At 48.1% G+C, this 12,077-nt stretch overlaps 1 protein-coding gene across 2 annotated transcripts in view; it reads right to left on the bottom strand.

Annotated features, from left to right (window-relative positions):
- Window positions 1-8,180: 8,180 nt before the first annotated feature.
- Window positions 8,181-12,077, bottom strand: part of CCDC68 (coiled-coil domain containing 68) — a 48,844-nt gene continuing 44,947 nt past the window's right edge. For both annotated transcript variants that reach the window (XM_083155210.1, XM_083155209.1), the window contains 2 exons: window positions 11,114-11,190; window positions 8,181-10,512 (listed from right to left, as the gene is read on the bottom strand). In XM_083155210.1, coding sequence (XP_083011336.1) covers window positions 10,440-10,512; window positions 11,114-11,190 — 150 coding nt within the window. In that variant the 3' untranslated portion in view covers window positions 8,181-10,439. The remainder of the gene's footprint in view (window positions 10,513-11,113; window positions 11,191-12,077) is intronic.

A 12,077-nucleotide genomic window follows, 5' to 3' on the forward strand; every position in this document is an offset into this window, starting at 1 on the left:
GCTCCTGCCGGACGGCGAAATCGCGCACGTCCAAAAGCCGTGCCGTGCAAAATAGTTGTCATTGGACACTATTGTGTCCATTCACACGGGACTGCCACGGCCCGGCCGTCCGGTTGCAGCCGGATTCCACCAATGGAAGGGACGGCTGCCGGGCTGTGGCCATCCCCTCCATTCTAAACTTCTTAGTGCGGCACGGCTTCCTGGCCGTGCGGGATTTCACCGTCCGGCAGGAGCCGGAGTGTGTGAAATAGCCCTAATAAAGACACTGCTAAGCCGCATCCACAAATTCGGCATTACCGTAAGGATGCATATAGCTGCCTTCACAAATCCAGCATTACCGTAAATGCGCATATAGCCGCATCCACAAATCCAGCATTACCGTAAATGCGCATATAGCCGCATCCACAAATCCGGCATTACCGTAACACATAGATGCATCCACAAATCCAGCATTACCGTAACAGCACATATAGCCGTACGTACTCGCACCCATGAGTAAATTGCGGCTAATTAGTTTAAGCCCTATTCCTGATATACTGTAAGTAACATTTTCTCTAAGTGTTTTTGCACGGGACTATGTAAAAACCGGACCGGACTAGACTCCGGACCGCCGGACAGGACATCAAAATCTGCAGTCCGGAGCTTATAGGGTCCGGGGGGTGTCCTGTTCGGGGGGTGTCTTGTCCGGGGGGGTCCCTGTGATAGCTATTATCAGGGACATGGGGAAGGGGAGATTACATCCTCCCCCTGTGGTCCGGACCGTCCGGTTTTTGCTACATGCCCGGACCATACAGGGAGACTTTATTCTACCCCTCCTCCTCTACCTGGTGACAGGTGTCACAGGCAGAACCCCCAGACAGGACACCCCCGGACCGGACGCTACAAGCTCCAAAATGCAGAGTTTGATGTCTGGTCCAGCGGTCCGGGGGTTTTGTCCTGGTCCGGTATTTACCCATACCCTTTTTGCACTTAAGTATGAATATCAATTTATAATGTATAAATATTTAGTCAGATTGTGGTATATTTCGGCATGGGGAAACACACAGTGATAATAGGTCCCTTAGGTAGAATGGTCTGCTAGTGTGTGTGTGTGTGTTTGTGTGTGTGTGTGTGTGTGTGTGTGTGTCCTTATTATATTAGCACATGCTGAAAACAAAGATTAATGGCTTTTGTAGGCATAAATTAAAACTATCGATGGTTATCCATCAAATAGTTTGCCATTTGACTGGGTGCAGAACAGCCATCGATGGCAACCATCGATGGCGTCTGCACCGATGGCCATCCCAGTGCAAACTTTCCCTAATTCCCACTCAGTCAGGCACACTACAGAGTGCCGAGCCTAGGACACAGAGCGCCGTTCAGCATCAGTGGGTTGCTCCCGCTCTGTGTCCTAGGCTCGGCACTCTGCAGGCTGCACTGCGCAGTGTGTCAGCCTGACTGAGGAGCCGCCGAGTGGGAAGGTAGAGACTAGTTCCCATGCAGTATAGCTTACAGGAAGTGACGTTCAGTGAGGGCGGAAGTTGTTAGATGCCCTCACAACGTTTTTAAATTTATGTGTAATTCATGTAGGTGTCGTTTATTTTGTTTTATTTTTGCAGCATTGTACGCTCGCACGCTTCGGGCACGGTGGCTCGCTTCGCTCGCCACAGATTTATATTCCCCCTCCAGGTATACGTGGACCCAGGGCATGATGGGAAAATTACCTAAACTGCATGGGATCTAGACACTACCCGAGTGGGAAGGGAAATACTAGTTTGCTGCAGGCAGGAGGAGAGTGACTCGGTGCCGCAGTTACATCATGTGGAGGACGGACCATCGGGGGCAGCTGTAGGTATCGGTACTCCATAATAAATAATATGTATACCAACAAAGAGGGAGGGGAGGGGATGACCGGAGTCGTGACACTTATACAGGGCAAGGCGAGGACACAGCTCATATAAGTGGAGAATGGCTCACACAGGGGAAGAGGAGGGGGTTCACTTACACAGGGTAATGGGAGCAGCGCTGCAGCACCGACCAAGCAGTGGAGGGGGAGGTCACTAGGCACATATATAACATGTATGTTCTAGGTGGGGGGGGGGGGCATGGCTGACACGGGCTTAGGGAGGGGATACAATCGTACAGGGCCCCCTGGTTATAATAAAAGGGAAAGTCACACCCAGTTGCCATACACATGACACCACAGTCTAAAGGTTCACACACACACTGGTTGTTTTTGCCAAGCGATGATGTTCACATCGCTGGCCAGAAAATCGCTCATTGCATGCACACTAAGCGATTTTCACAGGGGTGAATGAGTTTCCATAGTAGGACGCTAGGGGAAAGCCGTTCACTAGTCCTGTCAAACTGGACAGCAGCCGGCAAGGATGAAACTAGCCGATTTGAGCTGAAAGCCGCTCAAATGGCAAAAAGTTAGCTGCTCAGTATCAATTAGTGTGTATGGGCCTTAAGGCTTAGCGTAGACACTGTGAGATTGTAAGTTTGGATTTGGCTTTTGATGCTGGTGTGTAGATTTTTTTTTCCTATCGGTGCCAATGTGTTATTTTTCTTGTGACGCCTATGCGTTTCCTTATTTTCATTGTGGTGGCCTATGGGCCTAATTCAGAATAAAATGTAGACTAACGAAAATCACAATTCAGTGATTTGTTCAGCAATCCGTAACAACGCATGACCCCTTAACCGCTTCGGTGGGATGCCTGAACATTTTCCGGGCTCAATTGCGATGCTGCAGCGGGCTGACCTGTAAAATTTCCAGGAACCCTGACACAGTAGGTGCGAGCCAGTGGTGCCTCCAGCACTGGCACCCACCTACATGCTGTACACCAGGCACTCCCCGCTGCCGAGCACAGGGAAGGCAGCAGCGGCTGCGTCACGCCACATGCAGCTGCTGCACCCCAAAAGATCAAGGCCGGTCATGCTGATGTGTTCTACAATGGGGTCAGTAATGTAGTCTAGGGCAGTGGTTCCCAAAGTGTTTGCCGTGGCACCCTTGGGGTACTTGCAGGGGGGCCCTGGGTTGGTAATTCAAGTTATTTATGGTCAATGTAACAGACAAAAGCAGTACTGGCAGGTGACAATCATAAACTATGTGGACAAATAGAAGTAAATCCTGTCCCTCACCTCATAACTGAACTAGTGTTCCCTCCGGCAGGGTGCTGGAGGACAAGGGGCACTTTGAATGCAGTGGGGCGGGCCCGCCGACCTCACAGATGTGGGCCCACCGATGCTAAAAATGTGGGCTGGCCCCTGCCAGATGAGGTCACTAACGTGGGTGGGCTCGCCCAACGACATCACCAGTGTTGGCGGGCCCTTCCGCCGATACCACCAATGTGGGCGGGCCCGCCCGCCGCCAAAGTCTATTTTGGGGGGCGTGCTAGGCACCTACGTGGGGAGGACTGGGCTTCTCCCTAGAGCTCCAGAAGCCCGCAATGGGTTATCAGGGCATGTTTTGTCCTTTTAAAAAAAAAAACGGGCAGGGCGCGGCGCCCTGCTAAAACCGCCTAGTGTGAACACGATGAACCTAATGATGACCCAACTTATTTAATTTTATATTTACTTCACAATTATCCAGAACATTTTTGGGTTAGGGGCACCGTGAAAAAAAAGTTTGGAAACCACTGGTCTAGGGGATAGAGAGTTTGGTGATGCAGTGTAGGGTGTAGAGGGGACGGGTACATAGGGCCGGATGTACTAACCTTGAAAAGTGATAAAATGGAGAGTGATAAACCACCTGCCAATCAGCTCGTAACTGACATATCACAGGCTGTGTTTTATAAATAACAAAAAGGAGCTGGATTGGTTGGTTGTTTATCGCTCTCCATTTTATCACTTTTCAAGGCATAGTACATAGAAAATCCATCCCATAGTGAGTGTACTGTGTAGAGGGGGGGGGGGGGTAGTGTGCCTGGGAATCTCCATCTGATCCCTATACCACACTTAGTTAATACACCCACATTAGAGTCTAATGTATGTGCCCACTGGGTGTATTAACTAGGTGTGGTATAGGGATCAGACATTGGGGATCCCGACAGTCAGTATCCCGACTGCCGGTGCTCCGACAGGTGGGTGAGCGCAAACAAGCCCCTCGCCACAGGTTATATTCTCCCTCTATGGAGTCATGGACCCCCACAAGGGAGAATAGCCCTTGTGTGTCGGGATCCTCCCTGTCGGAGCACCAGCAGTCGGGAAACTGACTGTTGGGCATCCGGCACCCGTATAAACGGGATGCAGTTACAATCCCGGCGGTCGGGATCCCGGCGTTCAGAATCCCGACCGCCGAAATGCCGACACATTCTCCCTCCGTGGGTGTCCACGACACCCCTGGAGGGAGAATAAATTAGTGTGCACCGGGCCCGCTGCGTGGCGAGCGCAGCGAGCCCGCAAGGGGGGGGCGATCCACGTCCCCCCCCTGTTGGCATTTCGGCTGTCGGGATTCCGTTGTCGGGATTCTGAACGCCGGGATCCCGACCGCCGGGATTCAATACTGAATCCGTGAAAACTACCCCATTGTGCATTTAGTTAAGAGGCATAAATCAAAGGTCGATGTACTGATGGCAAATATTTTTGTTCCCCTGTTTGAATCCTCACAATCTGGTAAAAAATGAAAATAATATGAGGGCTCATTACAAACTACAAATCACACATTATTATGAATGCAAAGTATATTTTATTCCACAAATTAAATAATTTATGTACACATTAAAATTGAACATCTGAAAAACTCATAAATATGCATTTAGCCAATTTTCAATTGAAATATTTAGATGTACAAATCAACCATCACTTTTACCATAAGACAGGTGTGTCCTATACCGAAGTCACAAGTAGCCTTTCCAAATGAAATGCAGTCGCTGCAGTACAGCTTGTGGCCACTAGATGGCAATATGCAACCAAGCTATTAATTACATAAAGTAAGTCAGACTCAAATAGGCTGGAGAGCTGTAAAATTCCGGTGAACACCGTAATAAGAGTCAATAAGAGAACTGGGTACTTGTGTAGTTTCACGGCGCCGCCGCGCGCACACTCTGTCTCTGAAACTTGGCAGCCTGCCAGAAGCTCTGTTTAACTGTGCCCGTGCTGCTCTAGCTGTAAGCTACGTATTGTAAGCTACGTTATCAGCGTAGCGCCGGGCAGCAGCGCGCTGCCCAGGGGCTGACAGGTCACTGTAGTACCACAGTGAAATAGGCAGCACTGCGCACCGCTGACAACGGGGACATGTAAAAGTGGACACCCCGGGCACACCGCTGACGTGCAGGGGCTTGTAAACTACACACCCCTGCACACCGCTATCAAAGGGGGAGTCCCCCATGCAGACGCTAAATTTAGACGCAAAAGCGTCTGAAACCCAGAATATCTGCAAGCCACTAAGAAGTGGGAGTCAGGATTCAGACGATAAAGCGTCTGAAACCCGACTACCTGCTAGCCGCTACGAAGGGGTCGTGTCCCCCATGCAGACGCTAAAACTTAGACGCTTTAGCGTCTGAAAACCGGACTACCTGCTAGCCGCCAACAAGCCGGGGTTTCTGGACTTAGGCGCTAAAGCCTCTGAATTTAGTTGGGTCTAGGGGTACATCTAAATTTAGGCGCTCAAGCATCTAAATTTAGTTGGGTCTAGGGGTACACTATTGAAACCTGTCCACAGTGCCACTAGTCGACGCAACAGCCGTCGACCGTGTAAATTCCACTATCCACGCCAACCCGAAGCGTGGCGAGCGCAGCGGTATGCGTCCTACAACCTTTTCATACCCCCACTATCCACGTCGGCGTGGAGTTGATTTTATAAAGTGTGGTGAGCGCTGCGAGCCACCGAGCCCGAAGCGTGGCGAGCCCCGCCAGGGGACGCAGATACCTGTGAAGGTATCCGCGTCCGCTCGCCATGCTTCGGGCTCAGTGGCTCGCTGCGCTCGCCACACTTTATAAAATCAACTCCACGCCGACGTGGATAGTGGGGGTATGAAAAGGTCGTAGGAAGCGTACCGCCGCTGCTTCGCCGTTGCCATACTAAGACTATAAATGTGCCCTGTAAAATGGATTTCAAACATTTCCAGATTATAATTTCTGATTTTGCTCTCTTGTAACAATCTGTGAAATTTTGCGTCCAGCGTCGTAACTAGATATTTTGGTGCCTTGTGCCAGAAAGGGAATTAAATTTCATATATAAAATAAGAACCGTATGCACCAAAAATGTAGGGGGTGGCTTTACAAGGGAGGAGTGGGCTCACTTAATAGTACTGATAATGCCCACAGGAGTAGCACCCCTTACACACGTAATGCCCACAGGACTATTGCCGCTTATGCACACAATGCCCACAAGAGTAGCATCCCCCTCCCCCTAGTGTCACCCACAGTGGCGTAACTATAGCACCGCAGCCCCCGCAGTCGCGGGTGGGGCGCTGTGCATGTGGGGGCACCAGAGGGCTGCGGTGCTATAGTAATGCCCCCGCCCCCATCCCCCGCAGGCTTACCTGTCTGCGCGTCCCGGCTCCCCTCCTGGCTTCAATCAATTCTATGGAGACGGACTACGATAAAATGGCCGCCCCATAAAGCAGACAGTTCTCTAAAAATGTCTGCTGTATGGGGGTGGCCATTTTATCATGGTCCGTCTGCATAGAATTAATTGAAGCCAGGAGGGGAGCCGGGACGCGCAGACAGGTAAGCCTGCGGCGATTGGGGGGGGGGGGCACGTGCACTCCATTAACGGCGGGGGGGCACCCCAAATCTAGCTATGCCACTGGTCACCCTGTACCCCTTCTCCACAGTGTAGGCCATGTGTGTCCCCCCCCCTGCAGCCTGACCGCATAACTGGCTGTACAATCATTGCATTCATTTTAGAAGTAGAAATATATATTCCCAATTTTTAAAAAAAAATCTTTTTTTCTAATTCAAGTTTTCTCTTGCAAAATTACAGAAAATGTTGCTGCTTCCTTTGGGGCTGATACAAGAAGACAGAGAGGAGATTGTGCAAGGCCTCAGTCTGACCTACATCAGTGTTGATGCTGCTCTGCATATACTGGGACAGACATTTAATGTACAAGGATTGCAATCCCTTATGAAAGGTGCGTGTGGCTCCTTTGACGCCAGCCACACAGATACAGTACACCCAGATGACGTCCACGACTGTCTGTTCAGCATGGACAGATAGAGGTTGTGAACAGTAATGAATGGCGGCTTAGTCCCTCTGTCAGCAGACAACCGCAAGTGCTCTATGGGACGGTCCTCCCAAAAGACACCCTGAAAAACATCAAATTCATGGACGTGGAAAAACAGGATCCAGACGACTATAGCAAAGGTTGCGGAACTTCTCTTCACTTACGACATGCCCATCTGCAGGTACTTTGGTCCATTAATAAGGCCACAACTTATACAGTGCCTGGAGATTGGACAGTTAACGCCATTTCCAAAAATTAGGAAAAGAAGACGCAAAGAAGAGTACGGAAGTAACAAGCGGAGGAAACGATCTAGATTTTATTTACTGCAGCCGAGAAACTGGAAAATTGACACCACTTCCAAAAAAACCCGGAAGAGAAAACTTCATTAAACAGTATGGACAGAACAAACGGCGCAAACTTGGTCCGGAAGTTATTAGCTGCAGCTCCATAACCATCCCCACGGGATTAGGGCTACTGGCGACACCCCAAAAACAAAAACAACGCTGGGCAGCCACCCCACGGGTGTGTCGGAAGAGCTGCTAATTAGCATTCAAATTCTGACAGTTCCATCCAACTCATTATTAACTTAAATCAACATCCACACATAAATCACTAATAAAAATACATTAACGTCATCTTCAATGAATTCATACAATCTTGTCTTCACTTTATTGTAGCATATTGCAGGTGACTGCCATTAAAGCTCTGTTATATTCCCGTATGGTAAAATCACCAGTGTGAAATGTTGGATACTACAAAGTAATGCCCCTTTTCCACTGCAGCTAAAAAACGGTAAATTGCCGATTTTCAGCGCAATTTACCGTTTTAAGGCTGCAGTGGGAAAGTGACAGAGTTGAAATACTGTTTAAAGTTAAATGGTATTTCCACCCGTTTTTAAAGCAGAGTCCTTCACGTTAAAATAACGTTTAAGAGGCAGTGGGAATGCCTCTTAAACGTTATTTAGCCTCCAGGCAGTCCCAGTGCCTGATGAGACCTAGTAGTTCTCACTTTGTGCATGTGTAATGAGTGCACGTGCATAATAAAGAGCTGCTCATTACATATGCGCAAAGTGAGAACTACTAGTTCTCATCAGGCACTGGGACTGCCTGGACCCTGCATGGACCCCTGCTGCCTCCCCACTGCCATGCATCCCAGTGCAGGTAAGTACAAGGGGAGGGGAGGTGGGGGCACAGGGCAGGTACGGGGGGTAAGGCACTCTTTACACTTGGGGGGGGGGGGGGGTTAGACACTACATTTTACATGGTTCACTGCAATGGAAATGGTATTTAAAACGGTAATCTGCTGCAGTGGGAATGCTAATACCATTTTAAATACCATTTAAGATTACCAGTACTTTAAACTGGTCTGCAGTGGGAAAGCAGCATAACCGGCAGAAACAATTTTCAAAAGAATAGTAAAAGTTTAATAATAATAATATTATTACTATTACTACGAGAGGCTGTAACATATTGAATAAAATTTTCTCAGCCTAGCACCTGTATATCTGAATGATCCACCCCCTGCGCATCAAGGTGCCCTGCCAATTGTCCGCTGACTGGCAAGGCCTCTGCAAACCAGATGCATGCCCAGCTTTGCAGAAAGACAAAACAATATGAAGAGACCACAAAGTAAACCTGCCGGAATCTCTTCAATAGTGCAACCTCCGACCACCACGTCTGCTAAAACACTGCTCGGTTTAATCTGGTTTAAGACTTAAATTAATCCTGAGTTTAGGAGACATCGGGAACCGTTTTTGTACACTTGGCACTGGTGTCGGGATACGGTCACTAGGACGACCGTATGAACGTCGACATACGTTGGCTTGACCACTGTAAGTCAGAGTTGGAAGGTGGACACAAGCATTAGGTTGACAATAGGAAGGTCAAAAAGGTAGAAAGAGGTTTTCACGTTTTTTTTAGCCGACAGGTGGTTTTTCATACCCTGCCATCCAGTGCGGCATGGTGGGTGAATATATTAGTATGCAGAGGGCAGCGAGCCATGCGAGGGGACGCAGTACACTTAAGGTGACCATACACATGCAGATTTAGCATCAGATCTGGCTGGTTGGAACAAAAACATGGTTATAGATGAGAGCAAATGACAGTTGACCATTTGCTTGGAAATGCTGGAAAACTGACAAACTGTCACTGATCCATAACCATGTTTTTGTAACAACCAGCCAGATCTGAAGATAAATCTTCATGTTGACATTCGGGATGAATGAAAAACTAATGTCGACCTTTTAACGGTCTAATGCCTGTGTTGACCTTCCGACCCGGTCAACCTTAGCCATCTCGGCCTATTTCGGGTGTCGAATTAATCCCTTTAGACCATCAGTGGTGCATACCCTTTAATGAACATCAACAATCTTTTCCCACGGAATGAAATATCCCTTAGACTGCTCTGCCGCACTAGATCCACATGGTCCATACATTGCCAGTAACGCCACCCCTGCGCTTCCAGTCCTCTGCCATCTTCTTCCCTGAATGTATGTGTGTGGGTGCACACCGCTCCGTCAGAGAGTACTTGGCTACATTGCACCTATTATTAACCAAGCGCCCAGAATGTTCCTATCATTAGAGGACTGTTGAACCTAAATTACAAGTTACCAATCAAAAGTACAAGATCCAAAGCCTTCCAGGCCAGATATAGCCGATAAAGCTAAGAGAGGAAGGGATTAATTTCCGGCACCCATCAAAACCACATGAAAGGTGCAGGGAGCCTTCCTGAATTTGAAATAGCTGATAATGGAGAACAACAACTTTGCTTTCCTACATCAAGTCACAAATGTCTAGTAACTTTGCGATATGGAGACAGTTACATGTAGTCTACATGTGGATGTAAAAGGGCCTTGAATGACATAGGACACTGGGTTATCTAGCAAGAACGGAATCGTCTTTAAGGTTTCCATGGAATACACCAATGGAAAGGAAGTGAGGATAATATTTGATTTCCTCTGATGTGTAAACCTAGTAATCAGCTTGAATAAATAAGATTATGTAGACTTATCGTAACTCCATACTGGTCACTCATTTACCAGTGAGATCTTACAAATAAATACATGTATCCAGGTCCCACTCCTGAGACCACATTTCAGTTCTGTATAGTTCACAATATTTTCCAGGCCACAAGACGATCCCACGGTCATAGGATCCATATAGTACGCTCCTCCGTGCTCTAAGGTGTAAGAAAAGCAACAGAACTGTATACAACCAGGCTCTGCATGGTCTTCACTGGCGGTAGCAAAGTCCATCTGGCAAATAATGAGCCGCGCACTGTAACAGACGGGCATCAGCTACCTCCTGGGCTGTTCTTGTGTTTCTGCAGCATAAAGTAGGGTGACAGGGCACCCAACATAGAGTCACTGTAACAGAAAAATTCTGAATTACCAAAGAGGTCGTTATAGATTTCAAAGATTCAACGCTACCAGCGGGGTAACTATAGCACCGCAGCCCCTGCCACCGCGCGGGGGGGGGGGGGGGGGCGCTGTGCATGTGGGGGCGCCGGGGGCTGTGGTGCTATAGTTACACCCCCCAATCCCCCGCAGACTTACCTATCTTGCTGGTCCCAGCGGCTCCGTTCTTCTGCTGAGGACCACCACAAAATGGCTGCCCCCATATAGCACACAGTTCTCTGAAACTGTCTGCTGTATGGGGGCGGCCATTTTGTGGTGGTCCTCAGCAGAAGAAGAACGGAGCCGCCGGGACCAGCGCGATAGGTAAGGCTGCAGGGGGGGGGGGTTGCATGGGCGGCGGGGCATTGGGGGTGCTTGGCGGGGTGGCGCCCCCCCCTTTAACGGCGGGGGGGGGGGTGCGCCCAAAACTTAGTTACGCCACTGAATGCTACCACTGTTACATTTATCCCACTTTATTACACGCATCGTCTGTTACGTCAGGTATGATATTAATATATTACTCAACAAAGTAAAAAATATATAAAATAAACCACAAATATGAGAGCCTTACGTTACAGAGGTTGCCTTGGACACTTTGGACTTGGTGGGGCTCGACCAGTGATCCACCTTATATTTCAATTCTTTGTTCTGAAAAAAAAAAAATACACGAAAGTCAAAACAAAAGTGACATAACTGAATAAATATAGACTTATGTACTCTCCAAAATCCTGAGAAAAGGTTTTAAATACATGAATAGGTCATTAAGTAAAGCATAATGACTGGGCTAGAATGGATACATTTACACTTCGAAGACTTGGTCAGGCAACAAGTGTTAAGGCTTATCTTCTAAGTATGGGGTTTGTGGGTTGAGTTTGTGTGGGGCTGAGTTGGTCTCTTTTTGCTTGGGCTTACCACCCTCGATCGCTGTTTTTGCTTGCGGTTGACTTTAGGTGGTTCCTTCGTTGGCTAGATGTATTCGGGAAAGAGCAGACTACATGTTTTTAGAGCCAGATATCAGTTGGAGTCAGAGTGCTTTTATGTTTTTGGGGAAGGCACTCACCTTCATTGACCGTTTATATCTGCTGGTTTGAGTGGATACCATTGTGATTTTTGGTTTTATTGGTTCATGGCTATGGATAGCGATGTTCGTTTTTGAGGTTTGATAAGGATTTCAGCCGTTCTTTCTTTGCCATCATACTTTCATTTTTATTTCTTGCAGGTCTCACAGTTTATATCATATATAACTAAAAAGATAACAGGTTCTGAAAAATTCACATCTCCATCGCATTATTCTTATTTATGGTGTGGGGACAGCATAATTCCAAATGAAGCGAATGTGGAACATCAGGATCAGGTTTAAGAGCAGCCACAGTACGGATTAGATCCAGTCCAGGCTTTCCTAAATCTGATGTGAATCATAGTTTGGCTAATTAATACCTTTGGTTTCCTGTTCAATGTCTGTTTAGAGCAGAGAGTCAGGGTTCCCAATGCCAGTTAGTGGCTGGACAATAGGCTTGGGATGTGCTTACTATGCT

The sequence above is a fragment of the Crinia signifera genome, chromosome 1, assembly GCF_055691185.1.
Source record: "Crinia signifera chromosome 1, ASM5569118v1, whole genome shotgun sequence".
NCBI lineage: Eukaryota > Metazoa > Chordata > Amphibia > Anura > Myobatrachidae > Crinia > Crinia signifera.